Source organism: Triticum aestivum, chromosome 5D, assembly GCF_018294505.1.
Source record: "Triticum aestivum cultivar Chinese Spring chromosome 5D, IWGSC CS RefSeq v2.1, whole genome shotgun sequence".
NCBI lineage: Eukaryota > Viridiplantae > Streptophyta > Magnoliopsida > Poales > Poaceae > Triticum > Triticum aestivum.
The window spans coordinates 329,729,334-329,754,884 of NC_057808.1; the positions used below are offsets into that span (position 1 = coordinate 329,729,334).

Below are 25,551 nucleotides of genomic sequence, written 5' to 3' on the forward strand. Positions count from 1 at the left end.
CGTCCGCCACCGCCCCTCAGCTCCGCCCCGCCCGGCTCCATCCGCCACCGCCCCGGCCGCACGCCACCGCCGCTCCACCGCTCTCCGATGGCGCCGAAGAAGACGCCGAAGGGCAAGTCGGGCTTCTTCGGCGTGAGGCAGAAGCCCTCCGGTAATTTCGGAGTGGAGTTCTCCGACGCCGGGAGGCGTTGGTGGATCGGCACGTACCCCTCCGCCCACGAGGCCGCGCGTGCCTACGATGTGGCGGCGTGGCGTGCCGAGAGGCCTCGGGAGCACCTCAACTTCCCAGAGATCGAGAGTCGGGCGGAAGCGGAGATGCTTGTGCCGTAGGGCATCAAGATGAAGGAGATCCCGACGAAGAAGAAGACGACGAAGAAGCCGTCGGTTGTCGTCAGTGCCGACGAGACCGACGAGGAGGCGATGGCGAGGTTTGCTCGGGAGCATCCGGAGTACGTCCAGGCCGAGCTGGAGTACTACTGGAAGCGTGAGGCGGAGCAGAAGAAGAAGGGGGCGAAGAAGGAGGACGAGGCCGGTCCCTCGACGGTGATCCCCATCGAGTCCTCTTCCGAGGAGGACCGGGCAGACTTCTCGGAGGAGGAGGAGGAGGGGTGCGACGACCCGGAGAAGGAGGAGTTCTGGGCGCAGTTCCGCAGCTCCGACGATGAGGAGTAGTTTATCTAGTAGTTTGAATAAGTAGTAGTTGAAGTTCATGTATGAAACTATGTTGAATTTGATGTTTGAACTATGTTGAATGGACTAGTAGTTTGTCGTTTTAAGAAATTTACATCTTCATTTTGGACCATCTATTGGAGTTGCTCTTTTGGACCATCAATTTGGACCATCTGTTGGAGTTGAGCTTTTTTCGGAGCTCCAAAACACACTTTTTGGCGGTCCAAATTTTACATCTCCAGTTTTGGACCGCCAAATTTTGGACCATCTATTGGAGATGCTCTAACTGTCCTAATGGGAAATTTCATGCACATAAGATGTATGTATGTGATTCCAAAAGCGGATGAACATCACCAACAATCGTGGAAAGTATGAAATAGTCCTAGGGACAACAACACAAGCTATGGAGAACGATGCGAGCTTTGCATCTAGCATGACAATCAGGACGGGACAGAGGAGGGTATGTGTGGCTGGTTAGTTTACCCCCGTCGCGGAGTTTGACATGGGTGTCGTCTCCCCACGGGAGAGTCGTCCCCCGGAGGACCAGGCGGAGGCGGTCTTCTGGGAGACGCCGGTCGAGAGCGACGCTGCGGCGCAGATCGGCAACCTACAACGAGACCGATCCCCAATTAATTAGGGCGGAGCAAGGCAAGAAGGAGGAGGGTGCTCCGGGGGCGTTACCGACCGAGATAAGCGGGGGGAGGCGGATGTTGGTGGGCCTGGACGGACCGACGGCGCGCAGCTTCACCTCTACCGTCGTCTCCGGCTCGTCGCCCGCCGCAGCGGCCATGGTCTTCTCGTGCTCTATTCGGTTCCTCTTTGCGGTTTTTTCCTCTCTCTCTCTCTCTCTCTCTCTCTCTCTCTCTCTCTCTCTCTGTCTCTTGCCCGTCTTGGATGACCCAACGGCAGAGGCCCAAACAGGCTATCTACACTTACAGTTGGGCCACGTTATTTTTCGAGCCCCTTCTGGTTTTCCGTGTTGTTACGGAAGTGCTGCGCGAGAGCCGATTGGCCGACGGACAGAGGGGCTCCGAGGCAATAATGGAGGCGGCGTCGGCGGCGTCGGCGGCGACGGCGACGGCGACGATGGTGTTCGTGTACGGCACCCTGAAGCGCGGGTTTCCCAACTACCCCCGCCTCGCCGCCTTCGACTGCCCCTTCGCCGGCGCGGCCACCACCGCCGCCCCAGCCTCCCTCGTCATCGGGCCCTACTCCGTCCCCTTCCTCCTCCCCACCCCGACTCCGTCCTCCGGGCGTCTGGTCTCCGGCGAGCTCTACTCCGCGTCGCCCAGCGCCCTCGCCGACCTCGACTTGCTAGAGGTACCCTATCTCCCCCGGTCTCAAGACACGGCTCCTTTCCGGTTTCAGTAATCTCGACCCGACGGCAGGGCACTCACCTCGGCGTCTACGAGCGCCGGCGGATCACCGTCGTGGTTGACGGGGCGAGCAAAGAGGTGGAGGCACAGGCTTACTTTGCGAACGCGAGCTACGCGGAGTTCCTGTGGCTGCGCTGCGGCGGCGAGGCGGCCGAGATCGCGGAGTACACCATGGAGCACGCGGGCAGGTACGTCCCGCCCAGTGGCCGCTCTCCCGGCGTCTCCGGGCTCATGGATGCCGTCCGTGCCTTCCTCGCCACTGCTCCGCCAGAAAATTGAACTGTTGTCGTCTTTCCTTCCGATTGTTCTCTGAATGAATTGAAGAATAAAATGTGGCGTGGTACCTACAGCATCCAGTGCACACCTATATCTCTACTCCTAATGTCTCAGTTGGTAGTCCGCGTTCCGGGTTTTATTTTCGTCCCACCTAATACGGTCTTTTTTGGTACTTCTTTGGTACTTGCTCTCACCTCCCGCTCAGCCGCAAAAAACCAATAAAACCCCCGCGATCGAGTCCCGCAGACGCCCAACCTCCCGTCGTAATTAACTGAGACAATCGAAAATAAACCACCGAGCACAAACCGGCGAAAATTAACCAGCGAAAAAAACGCCCGACGGTGCGTCCTCGAGCGAGGTCTCGTGTCCCTCTTGCGAGGAACAGTCGCCCCGACACTGCCCTCCTTCGCCCGCCGCCGCCCTTCGGTCCTTCACCGCCACCCATCCATCCATGCACTGCCGCCCTGGCACATCAAAACCGCCGGCGCGTAACTCGCACATCCATTAGATCCGGCGCTGGTCCCGTGCAGGACCCTCCGCTGATCGCTTCCAGGATCCGGCACCGATCCCTTTCAGGACCCGTCACCGGAGACGTCCAGGACGTGACGAGCCACCGCCGAAGTCGTCCAGGATCCGCCGCCAGATACACTCACTCCAGGTATCACAGATCCGCCGCCAGCCATCATATGAATAGAGATTTAGGTCGAATCTGAAATTTACATCCATCGCATTTCATACACCCACCCCATGAAATCTACATCCATCACAGGCACCACGTATAATAATGTACAACCATCACATACATTACAGGCATCACAGGCATCACAGGACGTCTCCCCATGGACGGAGCCTGCATTTCATCATTCTCAATATTTACTTTCTAACAGAATAAATATTTACTTTCTAACAGAATAAAGGGCCATGGAAACTTGGAAGCAAGTAAACACGAGTGGCTTCCAGACTCTTGCCTTTATTTGCAACTGCAAAACCCTTTGCATCAAAACCACTTAGTTCGCCAATTGCTGAAGGTGGAAGATCTTTTATCGAATCTTCGGCAGCACCAGGTTCCTAAGTTGGCAGAAAATAAGAACACAAAATAAGAACACAGAAATAAGATCTTTTATCGATTGAACATTTGTGTCATGCAATTCAAAAGATGGTTGCAGGACAGCAGGTACCCCAAAAGAAAGCAAACCTTGCTCCAACGGCCTAAAGGAAGTTGCTTAGCAACTTCCTAGAACCTCAGAAGCTCGGAGACATTTGGGAGTGGTTCACCCCCCTTTTGGACATTTGGCACAACAAAACAATTGAGGAAAAGTAAATGGTAATCACCCTTGCCCATCCTGCAGCAACCACCAAGTAGGCAACGTTCTTGTCGCCAAGGTAGACAGTGCCAAATACTCGTCCGATGTTAGGAGCAGTGTAATCCACTCTAAATGTGACCTCCTGCAATAGATTTTAGTTTTTCATTTCCAAGAGAAAATATAAGTGGTTTTTCTGTGATTACATTCAGTATTAATACATGCATAGGAGGATTTGGAATAGATAAAAAAAGACACATCATGTACCTTTCCTACGCATAGTTTCCTCAGATACTCCCTGCTTTCCCAAGCAAATGGCTCATCCACTCCACCACGACGAGCCTAGAGCACCACAAATATACGGATTCAACAGACAAGAAAAGATGGAGAAAAGAACAAATGTACTGCACAAATAATATCAACAATTTATTATAGATGCATTCATAAGTCTCAAATTATACAAACAGAACACAGTCAAACTGTGGGAATGAAAATGCAATGATGGAGAGAAATTCTTGTGCCAAATACTAACTTCCATTGGCTCACAAGTGTAACATGTAAACATAATTCACTATAGACAAGGGTGGAAGCAGACCCTGCGCAATCAAGGCTTCAACTCAGGCTCTAGATCCAAAATGACTAATATATTACATCCCTAGATGATCAGGCCTATATCTAGCTCTGCCCCTGACAACACACTAAACCAGTGACTTACTCTAAATTAATGGAGGAAATGAACACATGCAACAAGTAAAAATGTAAACCATATTCCCCTTGTCTAAAAGTGCAGACTGACTCTTACCAGCCTTGGGGCCATAAGGTATGACAGAGTGATGGACTTCTCTGGTGGAATCTCTGCCTTTGTGCTCCCCATGATGAGAAGGCAGTCTCCAGATGTCACAGCCTTCACCTTGCCCCTTAGCCATCCTGAAGCCCCTGTGCTTGCTGCCATGATAGCACCTATATTTGCAATCAAAAGGAAACAGAACTTCATTAGCTGTGAAGTCAAATTTAGTTCAGTCCTCCATATAATTCAACAATTCTTCTGTTAATACATGCATTTTCCATAATTTTCATTGCATTTGGATTTCACAGGCCATAGGTGGCTAGAAGGAAAGAAAAACATGACCGGTCACATGTGGACTAAAGATAATTAATCACCACAATGTTAAAATTTTCACATAAATCACTGCTGCTTTTTAAATGTTGCAAAATCAATGCACTCCAATCCTAACACTGCGGAATCTTTCAGTCACAGCTCGTAGCACTGCAGAACGCGGAGCAATGCTATTGGTTAGGTGATCTGGTCACTGCCTTTCAGGCTTAGCAGTCCTGAAGATCGTGGTATACAAAATTAAAACTAACTATACAAAATTATCCAGTGATACACGCAAGATAAAATTGGCAGCCAATTGCATTTTTATTTCAACAAGCACTTGGTATGTACATGGACCAGATGACTGAAAAAGGGTTTGCTGAAGCTCGTGAAAATGCACACTTGACGGGCCATTGGAAATATGAAAACTACCAAGTAGAATCGCATTTGGAAATAATTTTCACATGCACAGATTACTGGGAAAGAATGTCACTTCACAGGGATGAAGACACGATAATCTGCATGTTTCGAAATTAAAGAAAACAACACCAGTTTTAATAACTAGAAATAAGATGAGAAAGTAATATCTTAATGAGAAAATAACTTTGGTTACTTTGTTTCATTTTCAAAACCCATCTGGAAAATGGGACAGGGCTGAGGCATATTGATCTACAAATATATATTACTTCGTTAGGGCCTCATGTTAGGGCTGAGGCCTATTTCTAGATCTACAAATATTTGCAAAACTGAGAATGCAAGCATGCTGAAACAAGGATTTATCAGCATCATGTAAGGAATTGAAATAATATAATCAGGAACATGTCACCACCTCTATGCAGATGATAAAGTCCTGAATGCTGGACTTGAACTACAACTCTTGAGCTATAGGGCCTCTCAACAAGCCCCAGCATATGAGAATGCACCCTACAGATGAGTTGGTCCATAAGCAATTATGCTTAAAGTTTATGATTAATTACAAAGGAGCTATTGATTACCAGAATTATATTGCTTTCAATGAACAACAATTGTGGCCATCAACTATGTTTCTTCGAGGCCTCAAGAACACCACAGCCAGACACAAGTCGGAGGTAACGGTCATTCCATTTGCGTATGGGTAATGCAAAAAGCAAAGCCGGTGAACATCAACAAGAAGAGGACGTAGCTACAGGTATTAGGCACTGCACCAGGAATACTTGCATTTCTGACAGTAACAATCTTTTTGCATAATGTGTTGCAGGTCAGGCGAGTGGTAAAAATGTTGAAGAATACAGTGCAACCTTTGATACTGAAAAAGATGAAGCTATTTGCGCAACAGAACCCGGTATATAACTGTGTGAAAATTACTGTGAGGTATTGCCTGACGTGCATATCTGACAATGACATGGACCATGCTTAATGTGTTGCAGCCCCTACGAGCGAGACAAATCTGAAAGAATATAATCCAAGCATCTTAACCGTAGCTGCAAATCTTGACCCAATTTACACGACGGAAACAGGTACATGATTGATTGAAGATGTATTTGTTGGTTGCCTGCCTACCAGGCAAACATTGGTATTCATGCTGACTAGAACCCTACAGATGGATCAGAATGGGTAAGGCCTGGATACCATGCTGATGGTCAAACATTTGCGGCTACGGCTAATCTAACACTAGATCATGCTATTAATAAGATGCAGCTGCGAGATGATACTGAAGGTATCCATAGGCATGATATCCACCTTCCCAACCGGCGTATTCGGCAGTGGTTCAGTGTGTTTTATTTGTTTTTTGATTTGTACTTATAACATGATGCAGACGACACAGCTTCCGAACTGCTTGAAACTGTTTCTCTAAATAATGAATGCAAAAAATACGCTGAGGAAGCAAGGGAGCAGTACAATGCAAGGAGGCGTGCAGCTTATCGGAAGAAAAATAATGAGGATATTGTTAGCTTACAAGATGAGAATTAGCCGGTACTTGCAAAATCTGGTGAGGTTGATGGCTGCTCTTAGTTTGATGTGCATACGTATAGTATGCACATGATTCGTTGTATTAATCTATATCCCTAATTATAGATGATATGATGCTCATACTATGTTGCTTATTAGATCATAGGGATCTTATCAACGCTCATAGGCGGGTGGCTTATCGCAATAACAAGTCAGATGGTTCGGCTAACCAACAAGTCAATGGGAAGTCATCCCGTCGCCAGTCTCTATGTGATATCACAAATGTTCTCGAAGATAGGGAGATAAATAAACCCACACGAGATTATCATGGTTGGTAAATTGATCCACGTCCCGTATGCACTGTGTTTGCACGAAGGTAGTCACTTATTACGCAATTTAAATAAGTACTGACCAATCTTGTTGAATCATATAATTCAGCTAGCTCGGACTATACATCAGTCTCGCCTAATGATGTAACATACCCTCATGAAGCTACGGTCACATCGGGTGTCCTTTGTGTGGGAGATAAAGAAGGTAATATTATCTCACCATCCACATGACCGTTAGATGTCAAGTTGTGTTTTCTCATTTGGCTTTAGAGATAATGACATGAATGTCATGATTATTTGACGTTAATGACACCAAGGAAAATACGATTGACAGAATATTTTTCCAAAGTAGACCAAAGAAACGCCCTGGAAAGGGCTTCCTGTCGGCGGAAAAAACAACCTAATGTCCGAGATGAAAATGCGCATGCCCTTCATTCATCAGGCAAGCTTAAATTGTTTTATTGTTTTAACCATGATAGTCGGTACCATCAAAACCATTAAGCTGACATATGTTTGGACAACTTTGGTTCAACAGACAACCCAACTAGCTCTAACTATACAGCATTCTCGCATGATGCGTCAACATTTCCTGCTACAAGTACGGTCACATCTGGTCTCATTAATGAAAATGAAATACAAGGTAAGCATATTTTGCCTACTCATTCAACAATGGCTGGCATGTTTATGTTATATTCTCTAATTTTAGGGTTTGCCCTGAATGACACCAGATGCAAATGTAATCATGTATGACACCCCAGAAACAGAGCATAAAACGGAAGATGAACGCAAGAGAGGCCATAGAAACACAGTAAGAAGGGCTTCATATCGGCGGAAAAAACAACCTAATGTCCGAGATGAAAATGCATGGACCCTTCTTTTATCAGGTGTGGTTTAAAATGTTTTAAACGTTATAGTCGGTACCATCTTAACCAATAAGCATTAATATGTTTGGTCAACTCTGGTTCACCAGACAACCCAACCAGCTGTAAAACATTTCCTGGTTCAAATACGGTCTCATCTGGACTCATCTATGACAACGAGCTTCAAGGTAATCATATTTGTGCCTACACATGCAGCAATTGCTTGCATGTATCTGTTTTATTCTCTAATATTCGGGAATGTTCTGAATGACCAAAGATTTGAATGTAATCTTGAATGACACCCCAGAAACAGAGCAAAAAACGGAAGAAGAACGCAAGAGAGACCATAGAAACGCCCTGAGGAGGGCTTCCTATCGGCGGAAGAAACAATATAATGTTCAAGTTGAACATGCACAGACCCTTCATTTATCAGGTAAGCTTATAATGATTTAACCATTATGGTCAGAACCGTCTTAATAATTAAGCATTAATATGTGTGGACAACTTTGGTTCACCAGGCAACCCCACTAGCTCTAACTATACATCATTCTCGCGTGATGCGCGGACATTTCCTGATACAACTACGGTCTCATGTGGGATCGTTAATGACAACGAGCTACAAGGTAATCAAATTTTTTCCTACTAAACAGCAATTGCTTGCATCTTAGTGGTATGATCTCTAATTTTCGGGAATGTGTGTAATGGATCCAGATGTGATTTTGAATGACACACAAGAAACAGAGGAAAAAACAGAAGAAGAACGCAAGAGAGACCATAGAAACGCCCTGCGGCGAGCTGCTTATTGGAGGAACAAGGATAAGCATATCAAAGATCAAAACAAACGTCCATCTGGTACTTCAGGTATACGCTTACGTTCAATATCCTTTTCGGAAGCCGGGCCCTACTATTCTAGATGGCACTCCTCCAGTGCCGATAAATCAAACTGTTCTAACTATGTTTTGAAAATATTATTGATCCAGACGACCTGAATAGCCCTAGCGTTACAGAATTAATGAAAGAGGGAGCAACATGTCCCCCTTCAACTTTACACGCGTCTGTCATTCAGGACACTATTCTAGCTAGGAGGCAAAGTGACAATGAGCGGAAACATAATTTAACAAACGAGCAAAGGGAGGCGAAAAACGCAAGTAGCAGAGCATGCCATCAGAAGAAAAGTGACGAATTAACGGTGGAGGTCAGAGAAACAAAGAATGAAAAAATACGCGTGAATCACGTGCAGCGCCGCAAAAGCATGTCGGTGATTGAGAAGGGGGAGTCAAGTGCACAGAGGAAGGCCAATTATGAAAGAAGGAAAAAAACACCGTGCAAAGAATGCATCGCAATCCCCTTTACAGACCTAGCAAACTCAACCTCTGAATGTCCCACTTCCCCAAGCCGCGCATCACCCGTCTCTCGGGCCGCAAAAGAGCCCCCCTCCCCCACCCTGAACCCTAAGATAGATAGTGGGGTACCTCTCCAGCGAGCCCCCGTCCCCGCTGCGGGTGGTTCTTCCTTAACTCCGGCGAGTCCCCAACCCCTGAAAATCGACTGACCCAAAAGTCGATTCAGTTGACTGAAGTGTGGCTTAATCGGAGCAGAGCAGCAGCACGAGTGAGGGGGAGAGCAGCAGCGGCAGCTGGGCGAGCGAGCGATCGAGCGAGAGCGAGAGCAGCAGCAGCAGCGCGAGCGAGCGAGCGAGAGCCGGAGCAGCAACAGCAGATCCGGCTGGTATGGACGCCGCCACCAAAGGGGCCTCGCACTGGGGGAGAGCCGCCGTCGAGATGTCGCCCGCGGCGCCGGCTTCAAGGTAGCCGCTCCATGGGGGTGCGGGATGGAGCACCGTCGGCGCCGGGAGGTCGAGTTAAGGAGAAGGTGCGATGCGATGAGTGTACAACCTCTTTGGTGGCGCCGAGTAGGCCTCGGCTTCGTCCGAGGAGTCGGTGAGGATGCTGCGGTTCCGGTGGAGCAGGTTAAGGCGGCGCTGTGGGGATGGAGCGGCCGCGATAGACGAGGCGATCGTCGGAGCAGCTCCTTGGAGGTGGAGGACGGGGCGGCTAAACCGCCGGGATGGCGAGATGGACGACGGATCCTCATCCGGGGTGGTGGACGAGGGACGTCGAGCTGTTGTGGTGGAAGACGTTGTCGGGGAAGAGGCTCCGGCTGGGCAGCGGTGACGTGGCGGACGGAGGAGGGTGGGGTTTCGCGGCTGGAGCGGAGAGGTTATGGCGGCCTGGGATTTCGAATGGCGAAAAGGGGGCGATGGGAGGGGGTGAAGCATGACTTAGGGATGCGCTTGTCCAAAATGTAGGGTGTGTTACAAAAGTACCCCCCATCAATTTGAACTAGCGGCCCTTTCGGCTAAGGGTTAGAAGGGGGATTTCGCGTGTCGGGATTTGGCAGCTGGAGGGAGTTTTCGCGCGCGTTGTAATTTCGGGATAGCAAGGCGCGGGTTGTGAAGGCGCCAGTTTTGGGAGAACGATATCTGAATTTTCGGGATATAACAAGACGCGGGTTGAATTTTAGGGACAAGCCTAACGTGTAGTAATATTGTACTTGTACGTACCAAATCAATTCGCACTTCCCTCAACCAAAAAGAAAACGAAAAAAAATAAAACTATTCATACCACACAAAGAGAGAGTCTTGCCCCGTTTTACTATACAAATGCTATTCAAAGCTACTCCCTCCTTCCATCTATATAGGGCCTAATGCGTTTTTCGATGCTAACTTTGACCAAATATTAGAGCAATGATATATGACATGCAACTTACACAAAGCACACCGTTAAATTCATCTGTGAAAGGTTCTTTCAATGATATATTTTTCACATTGTGCATGTCATGTACTATTAATCTTGTCAATAGTCAAAGGCGGTCTTAAAAATCTCATTACGCCCTATATAGATGGAAGGAGGGAGTATGAATCCTTGTTATGTCCGATTAAATTTTTTCGCTTGCTGTATAATGCATGTAACCTACTCATACCAACATTTTAGTGCATTCCAAATGTCTATACTACCGCAGCAATTCGAACTAAATTTGAATTCGTTTCTCTATTTCAATAAGAATCTACAATCATGATTGTTGCCAACTTCAACCATCATAGTTTCCTTGCTATCCGCCAGATATAAATCGGACGGCCTATAATGCAGGATGGCAGACACACCATCATCAACAACTCCGTTTTTTATAAGAGTAGAGATAAAATATATTAAATGTAGTATAACATGTTCATAACCACACCAGGTGTATCACCGTTATATATATTCACACATGCGTCGGTTTGAAACACTATGATAAATTCTTCAAATATCAGAATTCGCTTTTTATAATGAAGTATATATGATCTCTATTCGTCTTTTACACTCACACAACCCTCTTATCTTTGTAGCTAGCGCTAACTTTCTCTTGTGCATGCACACGCCCGCATCCCTCTCACCCTCCCTCAGCATTCTCTAGCTCCATCGCGCAAATTCGTCTTTTCACTTTAGGTCGTTCACCCACGGTGTGTGTAGGCCCCCCAGCTCCTTCTTTACGGCACACATCGATCGATATGCCTCTCTAGCCAGGTGTGCCTAGCACAAACACAAGCTTCCCCTCTTCTCTTGTCACCGTCCATGCCTCACTCCCACCACTCCTTTCATCGTTCTTGTGCTCGCACACTCCTCCCCCCTCGATATAGTATGCCTCTCGTACCACCTCCTACATGCATCCCTCTCTCTCTATCCTTCTCCTCGTGCCTCATTTGCTTCTAACACACACATGCATGTATACCGATCGATCTCCCAACATATACCTAGATCCACTTTAACTACCCCCCCATCGATCGACGTACCTCACAAGTTATGTCTCTCCTTTCTCTAACAAAGGGCGATTGATCTTCCTATGTAGTTACGTCTGCTTACCATAGCCACATCGTCCCCCCTCATCATTCGTGCATGCCTCCTGACCCATCTCTCACACGCACGTGCACAGACAACAAGCAGCCATCTCCTCTCTTATTGATATTGCGGGCGTGCCCTCCGTTTGTCTAGCAAGCCTATCCCACCATTTGTTAGAAGCAACTCCACTACCACCCCCTCCAACACTCTAGCTCTGTCTCTCTCCCAACCTTATTCCTCTCCTGCACATATGCATGGATGCCGATCGATCTCCCTTAATACATGAGGCAGATCGATCTCCTTAATACATGAGGTAGCCCTCTCTCCTCCTCCACACATATACCAGCCATTGTACCTCTATAGTTAATTGGGCCTCCCTCTTCCCCCACCACACACCGATAGTCGAGCGCTGCAGGTAGGTATCCATGCCACAGAGACAAACTGCACATGTCCAATCTCACGTTCCAGTAGGCCAGCCACTCTATATCTTTGACGTGGGCACACACAAATTCGATGGCACTCTTTACCGATCGCGCGCGCACACACACACACATCATCCATCTCTTCGATTCTATGGACACCTCAAGCCGATGATACCTCCACTCTCTTCTCGTGGATCGCCCCCTCTATATATATGTTATATCCAGGACTCTATTTCACACACATTGCATATGTTACATTTTTTGATTGACCCCCCCAAAAAAAACTCTCAAGAACCCACACACTATATCTCTCTAGGTTTGTATCTCTCTCACACAACCCCACGTAGGTGGTGTACATATACAAGAAGAGAATAGGTGCACCGTGCACGTACTCACGCTTCGTGCCCAGCCACCCCCGCGCGGGTACACGGTGGAGCTCATTTCTTTACGAAATGGCAGCCCACGTGCTAATTTGAACGCCTGTAGCGGTTGTTTACCTAGGGAGGTCGTGTACCATGCATGCACGAAACAAAGTTCGACTTGACGCGTTGCCGCGTTATTTTTAAATAAAGTTATAGTGCTCAATGGCATGTACACAGAATATAAAACGATTTTTATGGAGAAAAAGGTAGTCCGCTCACTATATACAATGGAGCCTGCCTGCCTGGTTTGTCGCTCTTCAGAGTATCTCACACAAGGCTGCGGTGGCCTCTCTCTCTCTCACCGTTGGTCACTGATCCGGCCGCATCCCGTCCGCCGGGGGAAAGGGAGTGCGGTGGCCTCTCTCTCTCTCACCGTTGGTCACTGATCCGGCCGCATCCCGTCCGCCGGGGGAAAGGGAGGAAGTGCATCGTTTCTCCGTTTGACGGCGCCGAGGCAGCACGTCCCGATCTGCGGTACACGCCATTCTCTCTGACCAAGCTCCGGCGCGGCAGGGCCTACGCCACATGCTCGCAGATTCCGCCCGCCGCCGCTCACCTAGTTACATCCCGACGACCTCCAGGTATCCCTCCGGCCTTGCTCCACTGCCCGTCTTCCCACGTTGCTGCATGTGGATCTTCCATAGTTCTTTGCCCAAAACGTAGCTCGTCCGACGTACTTTCCATATTGCATTCTCGTCCTCACACTATTTTAGACAAACACTACCGTGTTGTTATCTTCCCTTAGGACAAGGAATATGCTTCTTTTTTATCGTCACATGTGTCATCAACTGTTATTGGCCAGTAATTGTTTCCTTTCTACTCGTTGCTATTGCGACCTTTCGGTGAACCGCACAAATCACTTTTTTCTTAAGAGTGTTTTGTGCAGTTGTACTAAAATGTCACACGGGCAACGTCTCTACATTTCAGTGCGACTGCACAAAGGGAGATTGGTTTTGCTCTATCCTCCTCATCCAACTCCGAGCCTAATCTTCTCCAACTAGTTAGTCTTAAGAGAGACTGCAAAGGTGACCGGCTTCTATTTGTGTGTTTATTGTTTCATCAGCAGTCCTCTATTATCGTAATCACACTTAATATCTTTGGAACAGGGACGCTCAGCTCTATTTTAGTGGAACTGCACAAAATGATCGGAATGTTGCATGCTCCAGACATCTACTTTTTTTTCCCAACATGCCTTGTTGATTTAGACAGAGCTGGGGGGACGTTGCTGCCAATGAAAGCATGGGTCAATTTTAATTTAACACCTTCTCACAACTCTGTCTTCAGTTGTGATGTAATTATTAGCCCTGATCTGCTAATAATTGACATGCATTAGCAAGGTAGTTAGTTTTTTATTGTTTCCGAAAGAGCATCAATGGCAAGACACGCGAAACAAAAGCTGAAAGCTCACACCATTGTACAATTTCATGTCGCTGGAAAATTATTTGTATAGTACGTCAATTATGTAAACAAATGATGGAAGCTTGATAGCATCGCCATAAGCCTCTTCATCATCTGGGTCCATGTGCCATGCACAAAATTATACTCCTTTGTTCCTAAATATTTGTCTTTTTACAAATTTCAAACGGGCATATTTTAGAGTGTAGATTCACTCACTTTGCTTCGTATGTGTACTCCCTCTGTTCCTAAATATTCTATTCGTCTTTCTAGAGATTTCAACAAGTGACTACATACGGAGCAAAATGAGTGAATCTACACTCTAAAATATGTCTATATACATCCGTATGTGCCAGTCCATTTGAAATCTCTAAAAAGACAAATATTTGAGTAGTCACTCGTTGAAATCTCTAGAAAGACAAATACTCCGGAGTATATTTAAGAACCGAGGGGGTAGTGCACAACCGCATGGGAGACTCAGCCCAGTCGTTGCGCCGCATTAATAGTGAGTAATGAGCAGTCAAATCATAAGCCCCACCTTTCCCACTGTAAGTTGCTCTGAAGAAGCAACCATCAATACGCTCTTCTTTGAATCCGCTCATACTACTCCATCCGTCACTGTTTATACAGCGCGCTTCAGAAAAAAGAAAAAAATCTGTGGGACCAAGGCGACTAGCGATCGGCCTGAAAAATAGCATTGGTAGTTATAGCACGACGTCTATTACTAGAGGGAATAATGCGTACACACATGCATGCAGTGCTTCCACCCCGGGTACACACATGCATGCACTTACTCCACTCCGTAGTAGTACAGTACATGGAGAGAAAATTGTGGACTTGATTGCAGTTACCACGCCCTAATTAATTGAGCATTAAACCAAACGCGTCTAAAGTCTCTCTGGTGGTGGAAATGCATTGAGAGAAATGCATCATAATGAAGTGCGCCTTGTAAACTGTGACGGAGGGAGGAGTAGTATGAAGGTGCAAAACCAAGTACGCGTATGGCCAGTCGGTCAACGCACCTCCTCTTGGCATATCACTGACATGTGGGACAGGAGTGTGAGCAAACCGATCTCAATTGACGGCAAAGAGCCAACCCGCCATTCCTTAAGAGAGACGAGGAGTGAGAACACACAGACGGGCTCGCACGGAGGCCAAGATATATTCGAGCATGGTTGGTTGATCGATATCATTCATTACATGTTGGGCTGCCGTTTTCCGCCCTTCTCCGGAATAAACGTGTACTTTATCAGAGATAAAAAATAAGAGTACAGACGCTCCACCATGCGGTTCTAGTAGTAGTACTACTCGTACTACTGCGCTTGGCTCTTCGCCTCTTCGTGAAGTCGAACAATGATGGTACTCCGCATGTTGGGTACTACAGTGTATGCCTCTGACAATCTGACACTGAATGGACTGATGCATGTCCACCGAGGGTAGGTTGCATTAGTCAAAAGGCATAAGCGAGCTTCACCTTGTCCTGCAAGCTTCTCCTTGTTCTGCGAGTTGATGGGACACACCAAAAAGTAGTGCTAGTCCATACTCCCTCCTTTCCGGTTAATATGGCTTAATCTTTTTTGCGGGTAAATGAGAGAGCTTTATTCATATATAAGCATTCTTAGGATGATCAGCCAAGACACTGGTCACTAGGAAGCGAGGTACCCCGCAAAAAAAGAAGTAGGAAGCGAGGTGTTTCATCAAGCCAGCTCTCGGCCACATTCAAAGTGCAGCAAGCATGGTTCGCACGAAGATGCGCCGCAAGGTTTGCTGACCTGTTTACATGCTGAATAACAATAAAAGAGGAAATATTACCGAGCGCTACTATTTGTAACAGGATATGAGCCAGAATTAAGCGAGAATTGTGGCGAGTGTTCCACGCAATCAACTTCCATTATCACATGCGAGAACCCTCGAAGAGAACCAAATGTGTTGAAGATTGCTTTATCACATTTTAAAATTATAATAAGAGTGCAGACGCTCCTCCATCCGGTTCCTAGTACTAGTATAGTACGTACCTTTATAGACTATAGTAGTAGTACTAGTAAACTTTGCGCTTGGCTGTTCGCCTATTCGGGAAGTCGAACAATAATAGCACTAGTAGTATAGTGTATGCTTCTGGCAATCTGACACCGAATTAACTGTTGCACGTCCACCGCCTGAGCGAGGGAGAGCTTGCATTAGTCAAAAGTTTCTCCTTGTCCTGCGAGCCACCGCGCGCAAGCTTCTCCCGTCCTGCAACCTTCTCCTCGTTCGGCAAGTTGACGGGACACAGCAAAGTAATGCTAGTCCATACTGCCTCCTCTCCGGTTAATATGGCTTAATTTCAAACGAGATAAATACACTGCCTGTCACTGTATATTTGTAAAAATACGGTCAGTGGACTTCATAATACGCTCTCAATATATATATATATTTTCCGGTGGTTATACGGTCAGTAGCTCACCCTGACTGAGTATGTGTGTGCATGCACGTGTAGGTTGAGCACTTGAGTGTGACCGTGTGTGTTCCGTCGTGTGCTCGGACATGCATGCATTAGGGCGTCGCGCGCATTTTTGCGTCCATGTGTACGTGTGACTATTGCATACACGTAGGGGGAGTACGTGTAGGGGCCACTAAGGAGCAGTCAAATCACACAGTAAGTTAGTCGGAAGAAGCAACCATCATTTCACTCTTGAATGACACGTACGCAATATAAAATGGTTGATATGGATAGAAAAAGAAAACCACTATATATACACTAGCAGGAGCCTAAGCTACAAGCCTGCTTGCTTAGGTTGCTCTCTTCACAAGCATAGAACGACGGGCCTGATCCCGCAACTAGGGGAAGGGAACAATGTTCTGCGTAGACGCGGTCGACATCGGCGAGGGAGAAAACCCACAGTCGGTGCGTCCCAATCGGGGGTCACCGCGGTATGGGCCGATGCCGCGTCCCAACCGCCCTTCTAGCTACACCCCGACGTCCCAGGTAGCCCATCTTCCTTTTGGAGCCGGCTTGCTCCACTGCCGTAGCTCCATCTCCATGTCGATCTTTCTCTACTTCTACCGGCTTCTACTTGTGATGAGTTTATGTCTCATGAACTAGTGCCAGTACTATTATTCTAATCACACTTCTTCAATATCTCTGCCATCAGGGATGCTCAGGTCGATTTTAGTGGAACTGCACAAAAGCATCGTATGATCCGAGGGTGCCAGCCGTCTTTCCTTCGACAGGTTCTACCTGGCCAGGAAATTAAATCATGTTTAGGGTTTAGGGTTTAAGTCGTAGTGACCCCATCAGTAGTTTTTCTTTCGTACACGCTCTCACAACTTTTTTCTTTAGTTGTGAAGTAAATATTGGATATGATCTGTGAATCATTGAGATGCATCAGCATGCGTGTTAGTTTTCCTTTGCATTTGATGAAATGTTGTAACGGGGCAACCTTGGAATAGGAATGAAAATGGAGTGGAAAGTTTCCGTTTTTCCGGAGAGAAAATGGAAACAGAGTGAAACCAACGTTTCGTTTCGTTGGATCGCGCCATCGAGCAAAACCAACGTTTAAATCACGTCTGTCGTGTTCGTGTCTCACCCTCCTCCACGGCTTGACCCCACACGGTCGCTCGGCATGCCACTCACCGCAAACCGAGTATACGATAACTTTCCCGCCTGCTTGTTGATGGATCGCGCCATGGAGTACTAGCACTACTGGAAGAGACCGACGAGTTGGGGGAGGACAGCTAGCTGTAGCACGGACTCCCAAGAACTTTTTACATGCATGTTGTAGCCGGCTATTGCGACCTTTGAACGCGGAGCAGCCGCGTGCACTCGGAAGCGGCACGGGCGACGCTCTCTCGGCCGGCGCGCCGCTTCAATGCCGGCGCCAGTGAGAGGTTGCGTCCGCTCTGGCCGGGCATGAATGCGGCACTGACCGTTTCGGGTGGGATGCACGCGCGGGTGATGAAGAGGGTTTGGGTTGGTCAGGACCGGCCGTGGCAGCAGTCCGGACGTGCGCAAACAAGAGATGTTGTACGTTAATATTGCTGCGTATATAATTAACAACGTAAATAATGTGCCAGTTGGACAAATATGATTGGAGATGGAGATGGAAATGGAATTTTACGTAAACACGGATATGCATGTCTATGTCTATGTGTGTGTGCGCGACGACTCGCGCGACCTGGAAGCGGGGGCGTGTTTTTGATCGAGTTTTCTTTCTTGGTACGTTAGAAAATCAGTTTGTCTAATTCATATCTAGATGTTATTTAAGGATATCACATCTAAGCTCCCACAAGTATATAATGTAGCAACAAGAAACAAAAAAAACTAGGAAAAAATAGACCACAAACAGAGTGGACATCAACTTAGATGTGACATAACTATGTCACATCTAGATGTGTCCTAGATAGACCCTTAAAAAATTGTCCGCCAGTTTTCGTTTCTTTTTTCCGGGAACGCGCGTATTCTATTTAAAACCACTGCTATGGAGAGATTTTTTTACTCCATTATAGCCTCTTGTTTGATAGAGTTTCTCGCGTCTCGCTCTCTCACCCTCTCCATATATGTTACACGCTGGAGGCTCAGCGTTTATTTTCTAGGGTTTGCTATATTCACAGTCTCTCACCCTCTCTTCACCAGATCTAAACAAGACTGCGTTGGCCTCTTGTCTCTCTCTCCCCCCTCACAGCTGGTGAAGGAGGCGTCCGTATCCCGTCGCACCGGGAAGGGGAGGAGGTGCAGCGTTCACTCTATCGCCTTCGGCGAGGGAGGCAATCCACTGCCGGCTGCGCTATTCTCTTTCACCCAGCGCCTGTGCGGGAGGGCCACCGACCCCTTCTTCCTCGCTGCCGTACGTAGTGTGGGCAGATCCGGCCTCCCGCCGCACGCCTTGCCACTTCCCGACGACCCTAAGGTATTAGTTTCTTTGAAACCCTCGTTGCTCTAGCTGCATGTGGATCTTTTTCGATCTGTAGTCGAATCTAGGTCTTGGTTCAAAGAGGAAAGAAGGGTGCGGTGGGCTGGAGTAAGAATCTAGGACATGGTTCAATGAGGAAAGGAGGGGCGGAAAGTAGTATAGACTGGCTATCCAGCCGCTTTGTAGGTCGAAAAGGGAAAAAGGGGGTAACCCAGTACACACATTTGTAAGGAACCGATCTCTTTGTTGAAAAGGGAAAGAAACTGGGGGGTCGGGTAGTTTGTGCAGGACTAGATTTGCTGCCCTCACATAGGAAGAAGGTTCAAAGAGAACAAATATGGGACCAGCGCATATATGCTGCTTGGCTACATACTCTGCATCACCCATTTATACGTGTGGACGCACATGGTGCTGGCATGTCCCATACAGCTATTTTGTTGTTGTTAATCTAAGAATGCCGCTGGAAAATTGAAGCAATGCCACTGTTAAAAGTAAATTACATTTTTTAATGAATGTTGTTTCAAGAGAATGTCTCTGTTAATATGAATCAATGCAACCATTTTAGAAATGCTACTGTCCTACTTTGTTTTCCATCCAAGATAAGTTAGATGCTTCTTTCTGTCACCGTTTGTTTCATCCTCCTTTATCGGCAAGTAATTGTTTCCTTTTTTGCCTCTGTTAAAACAGGGCTATCGATTCAACTTGTTGCTATTGCGTCATTTTGCTTCGCTACTCGAAACACTTATGTTTTAAGAGTGTTTTGTGCAGTTCAACTTGAATGTCACACCGGTGACTTTGCTTAATCTTGGTGGAACTGCACAAAAGGAGATCAAGATTTGATTCCAGTCTTCGTGGCGAGTTGTTTCAAATCTTGGTCTCAACCACATGATGTGCAGTGTGCTCTAAGATGTTGTGCTACTTGTTTTGGTACTGTTTTAAATAAATGTTGAATTGAAGCTATTGTATTGCTGTCTTTTCCCATTAAGTAGCAAACAAAAATGGGACCAACCCAGACATGATGCTTGTTGCTTTGTTACAACAAATTCAGCATCACCCCCTTTATAAGCCAGTAATTGATGCCACTCTCAGAATTAACTACTGAATCTTATTTCAAAACTGCAACACTTGTTAGGGATTGGCGGGATTACCATTTTTGTGGCCGCATGTTTCATCCTCCTTTATTAGCCAGTAATTGATTCCTTTTTTGCCTCTGTTTAAACAGGGATATCTATTCAACTTGTTGCTATTGCGACATTTTGCTTCTCTACGCGAAACACTTTGCTTGATTTCAGTGCAACTGCACAAAACGAGATTGGATTTCCTATTCGTGTTGGCAGATTCGTATTTTATCTTGTCCGTCTCATGAAAGGTCAGTACAGGCCTTCATCCACATGATTGTGCAGTGTGCTTTGAGATGTTGTGCTACTTGTATTGGTACTGTTTTAAATAAATGTTGAATTGAAGCTATTGTATTGCTGTCTTTTCCCATTAAGTAGTGAACAAAAATGGGACCAACCCACACATGATGCTTGTTGCTTTGTTACAACAAACTCTGCATCACCCCCTTTATAAGTAGATGGAAGCACATACTGTTGTTGCGCCCACTCTCCCCTGGAACTATTTATGCTTTTCGTTAATCTAATGCCGCTGGTAAAATTAAGCAATGCCACTCTCAGAATTAATTAACTACTGAATCTTAGTTCAAAACTGCAACACTTGTTAGGAATGGTACTATCCTGCTTTGTAGTTCTTTCTACATGTTTAACCAAGGTATTGTTAAGATAATGTCTCTGTTAAAATGAATCAGTTGCATTGTTTTAGGAATGGTACTTTTCTGCTTTGTCGTTCTTTATACATGTTGAAACAAGTTGTTAAGATAATGTCTCAGTCAATATGAATGAATCACACTGATGGAGAATTGCTACTCTCCTGCTTTGTTTCCCATTAAGATAAAGTAGATCAATAGATGCTTTTCTTCTGGGAGTACAAGTCATCAACCGTTATTTCTCAGTAATTGTTTCCCTTATACCTATTGTTGCTTACAGGGATATCAAAATTAAAGCTCGGTTTTATTCCGACTTCGATTTTAGTTGAACTGCACAAAAGGAGCCAATGTGTCCAAGGCAAACTGCTGCATTACTGGGTCCAGTTGGTCGTTCCACTTTGCAGAAAGAAGCAGTCACTGTTTGCACTACATTACAGAAGGAATGACCGAGAAGCTTTACAGAGTATTATTAGACACCGGTGACATGACTAGTCTGCAGAGACCATTGGCAATTTAACAACACGTGGAGTGCCCTGGGCAAAAAGTGCCCAAACAAGTACAAGAAGCTAGACAGGACTCCATGATCATAGGCATTACATATTTTGAATGGGAAAAGCTTGTCAAAGTTTAATCATTGATGTTAGCAAGAAGACGTTAGTTTAATATATTGGAATTGGAAAACCTTGTCAAAATTTGCTCAGTGATGTTAGCCAGAAGACATGCATTTGATATTTTTGAGTGGGACGCCCTTGTTGTGAGCAGCGTCGAGTGTTTTTTCCTATTCCTGTGTTCAGTTTAGAAGTAAATAGTTACTCTGCTGAGATATTCCTGTGTTAAGAGGTTGTTCTGAATATTGTCTATGTAATGCCAGGCCTTGTTTTTGATTGCAAAGTTGAGCTTGGAATGTTGTGGCATGCGGCATCATGAGCTGTTCACCGTGCCTCCTGAGAATAATGCTTCGTATTGTTTTGCATGTCGATCTAATGCCAGTGATTTGCTTGTTAAGAAGATCATCCTCTTCTGTTGTTTTCGTGCTTAAGAAGTTCATCGTCTGATGTTCCATTCATAGCCTATACGACAAGTCGGGTAGGTTAGACGTGAAACCATATGATCTTCCGACCAACTCATGATATTAGGCCGTGATTGGATCGTCGTTTTCCAACCAAAACCGCTTGAAAAACTGACGCTTGTAAATTAAAGCAGATGGTCTCGGGCGAAGGCGCTTGGTTGGTCGATTTTGACTAGTAAAATATCGGAAGTACTTCACACACGATAAAAACGCTGAACGACACTCGGACGATTGCTAATCCAGCCGTTAGCTGCTGTTTCAGCCTTGCCCATGGATGGCATGATACGCACGTCGTGCATGTATCGTCTGGTAATGTCGTCCATATAGCAGTGCTCGTAAAATATACACTGGTCTCTCAAATTACACGCGTAACCTGCCGGTTTTACTTATAGACCTCGGGCCCTCGGTTTCATTACGCCTGTATTTTACGCGTTGTTTCCGATGACGACTAAATTACACTTGTATGTTAATACAGGTTTGAAATAAACCAGAGCTCCCAAGCACGGCCTTACCGTTTCATGCCGTCTCAGTTTCTCGAAGGTGCTCATAGGTGTCTGATGATCCTGGCTTCCTGAATGAGCAGCGGGCGCTGTATCAGACCATCCGTAGGGCCCACGAGGCCCTCTCCGTTGTCCTTCGAGTTGTTGCGCTCGCCGTGGCGCCGAGCATTGTTAACATAGTCAACGAACATGAGGATTCAGGAGATGACTTTATTTTGACTGGATGACACTAGGGACCCACTAGGGCCATAGCCGTACGTACGCAAGTGCCTCCTTATTATGTACAACTATTTTTTTTACTTTCCCCTGGTTTCCTGACATCACGGTCCCACACCATTGTCAACCTATGTAGTCAATATAAACGAGAGAATTGCACAAGGTGCGGCCGACAGCTGGGACCAAGCAGCTCGAGCAATATTTGTGTTTTTGAGGCGTGAGCACTGCAGAGTTTTTCTTGGCGATGATTTCGTTGTTGTTCAGAGGAGAGCAGGGTATTAACTGGGCGGGCTGTGGCCCGTCTAGCCCAGGCCAGATATCCAGCCCAGATACTAATTTTTTCAAGATGAAAATGGCTAGCCTAGCTATACGTCTTTTTGAGGAATACCCAGGCAAGGTCAACTTGTTATTCTCCGCCCCGCTGGGCTGCAAATCTTTCATAGGAGGGATGCATTAGGCTTAACAGGAAAATGGGCTTTAAAAAATAATAAATGGGATGTAATCATAAAAACTGGGCAGTAACTATAAAAAAATTCACCAAACACGAAATTAGTTTATAAAATATTATTTATGGATTTTCAAAATCTTAAATTTTCATTGTTGCGCGCGCAATGTTTCGTTGGATTTTTACGTAATACAAATTTGTATTTAATCTGACTAGAAATTTCGAGATAAAAATATTTCGGATCCCATCAAAATGTGGGGAATTTTATTGAATTCTGTCTTCAACGGTTGGTTGAAATTATTAATCGTTGTCCTAGCTAGAAAATGGGCTGTACTTTTAACAAACTGTAAATGGGCTGTTGTAAATTCCATTAGAATTCAAAAATGGGCTGTACATTCTTACAAAATGCAAATGGGCTATAAGTTCTCTTCCACACACTTGTGGGCCTACTAAGTGACGCGTCCCCTAAAAAATAAGTTGACGCGTATGCAAGGCTTTGTCAACTTATTATAGTCAACACACGTTCTAGCAGCAGTGGCCGTTGGATGTCTATCCAACGGATGTCGTGCTTCTTCTTCAATCTCGGATATTCTTAGCTTCGGCCGCCCAAAAAATGATTCCTCCCCCTGACATCTGGGGCACACCGTTTCGGAGGCTGACCTGTGGGCCTACTAAGTTGGAGCGTACCAAGGGCTTTGTCAACTTAGTCAATATAAACGATTCTAGCTTCAGTGACCGTATGATGTCCATCCAACGGCCGTAGTGCTTCTTCAACCTCTTGTCTTCTTGGTCCAGCCGCCCAAAGCAGCGCCGGTCGTGCCACCTGCTCTTGCCTCCCGTGGTTGGCTGTGCTGCCGCGGAGGCCTCACCACCCCCATACTACTCCCACCGCTGGCCAGGCCATCCCTCCACTCACCCACACCCCCTGTTATTCTGCGGCGACGACAGCCTCACACCGCAGCCGAACCAGTGAACCCTCGTACTCCTCTCCGCGCGGGCTTCCACTAATGTGTCTTCCCCGGCTCCGCGTCGTCCCCTTCCTAGGCCTCGCCGTTGTCCACCGCCCTGGTGCTCTCGGCGCGGCGTGGTCAACATGGTCAACGACCGACTTCCATCGGAAGAGTACTGTACGTGGAGAGGCTGACAGCTGGGTCCACGGCGGCCGCAAGGAAGTGCCTCCTTATTACACACAAAATAATTATTCCTCCACCTGACAGTGGGGACCCACCGGACGGGCCACCTTATTTCGCGTAAAAAACGTTTCCCCCCTGACTCCTGGGACCCACCGGACGAGCCACCGTATTTCGCGAAAAAAACGTTCCCCCCGCTGTCAGCTCGGACCCACCGGAAGTTCCTCCTTATTACGCACAAAAAAAAATGAATACTCCCCCTGCTAGCTGGGACCCACCTTGGTGGGAGGCTGACTTGTGGGCCTACTAAGTTGACGGGGACGAAGGGCTTTGTCAACTTAGTCAATATGAACGATTCTAGCTCAAGTGACCATACGATGTCCATCCAACGGCCGTAGTGCTTCTTCAACCTCTGGTCTTCTTGCTCCATCCGCCCAAAGCAGCGCCGGTCGTGCCGCCTGCTCCTGCCTCCCGTGGCCGGCTGTGCTGCCGCGGAGGCCTCACCGCCCCTACTATTCCCACCGCTAGCCAGGCCCTGCGGTGACGGCAGCCTCACACCGCAGCCGAACGAGTGAACCCTCATACTCCTCTCCGCGTGGGCATCCACTGCCGCGTCTTCACCGGCTCCGCGTCGTCCCCTTCCTAGGCCTCGCCGTCATCCACCGCTCTGGTGCTCTCGGCGCGGCGTGGTCAACGTGGTCAAGGAACGACTTCCATCGGACGTGGACTGTACCTGGAGAGGCTGACAGCTGGGTCCACGGCGGCAGCAAGGAAGTGCCTCCTTATTACGCGGAAAATAATGATTCCTCCACCTGACAGCAGGGACCCACCGGACGGGCCACCGTATTTCGCAAAAAAACGTTTCCCCCTGACTGCTGGGACCCACCAGCTACACCTTCGCACGCAAGGAAGTGCGTCCGGGCAAAAAAAATGATTCGCCCCCTGACTGCTGGGACCCACCAGCTACATCTTCGCACGCAAGGAAGTGCGTCCGGGCAAAAAAAACCAAAACGATTCGCCCCCCTGACTACTGGGACCCACCAGCTACATCTTCGCAGGCAAGGAAGTGCTGACAGTCGGGACCCACCTGGTCGAAGCGTACGTAGCGTTGTCATTCTGGTCGCGAACGTGTACGTACATATATACTGGTCGATGTAGAGGCGCGCACGTGTCGTAGTAGAGGCGCGTACGTGTCGTAGTAGAGGCGCGCACGTAGCATGTACACGTACGTACAACGGCCAGGGTGCAAGAAAGAAAATACGGCCACGTACGTACATACGGGCAGGGTCTCGAACGCCTACTCGCGCATACGTACGGCGAGGGCTCGTGTACATGGCTGGGTCGGAACGGAGAAACAGCGTCGTCATCGTGTTCATGGGGAGGCAACGGAATGCGTCGTGTTCATGGGGAGGGGTGTGGCGTACCGCAAAACGGAGGAAACGGACCTCCTATGGTCGAAACGGGGGTCCTGTTGATCGGGAGGAGTGTGGCGTACCGCAAAATGGAGGAAACGGACCTCCTACGGTCGAAACGGGGGTCCTGTTGATCGGGAGGGGTGTGGCGTACCGCAAAACGAATGGTCGA

General features: G+C 47.2%; 2 protein-coding genes, 1 long non-coding RNA gene and 1 pseudogene across 3 annotated transcripts in view; 2 read left to right on the top strand and 2 right to left on the bottom strand.

Annotated features, from left to right (window-relative positions):
* The window catches only part of LOC123121533 (uncharacterized), a 4,722-nt gene extending 3,115 nt beyond the window's left edge, over window positions 1-1,607 (bottom strand). The window contains exons 1-2 of the mRNA XM_044541537.1: window positions 1,355-1,607; window positions 1,153-1,276 (exon numbers count right to left, since the gene is read on the bottom strand). Coding sequence (XP_044397472.1) covers window positions 1,153-1,276; window positions 1,355-1,459 — 229 coding nt within the window. The 5' untranslated portion in view covers window positions 1,460-1,607. The remainder of the gene's footprint in view (window positions 1-1,152; window positions 1,277-1,354) is intronic.
* An 88-nt stretch (window positions 1,608-1,695) lies between these two features.
* Window positions 1,696-2,394, top strand: LOC123121534 (putative gamma-glutamylcyclotransferase At3g02910). The gene is made up of 2 exons (XM_044541538.1): window positions 1,696-1,989; window positions 2,058-2,394. Exons 1-2 carry the CDS (start codon window positions 1,711-1,713, stop codon window positions 2,322-2,324), a joined length of 546 nt encoding a protein of 181 aa, XP_044397473.1. The 5' UTR covers window positions 1,696-1,710; the 3' UTR covers window positions 2,325-2,394.
* A 509-nt stretch (window positions 2,395-2,903) lies between these two features.
* On the bottom strand, window positions 2,904-4,578 carry LOC123120567 (ribonuclease TUDOR 1-like; annotated as a pseudogene).
* A 1,174-nt stretch (window positions 4,579-5,752) lies between these two features.
* On the top strand, window positions 5,753-6,562 carry LOC123124803 (uncharacterized). Its single transcript, XR_006461231.1, has 4 exons — window positions 5,753-5,886; window positions 5,956-6,214; window positions 6,298-6,414; window positions 6,514-6,562. It is a non-coding gene; the product is annotated as an uncharacterized lncRNA (long non-coding RNA).
* The last annotated feature ends 18,989 nt before the right edge of the window (window positions 6,563-25,551 follow it).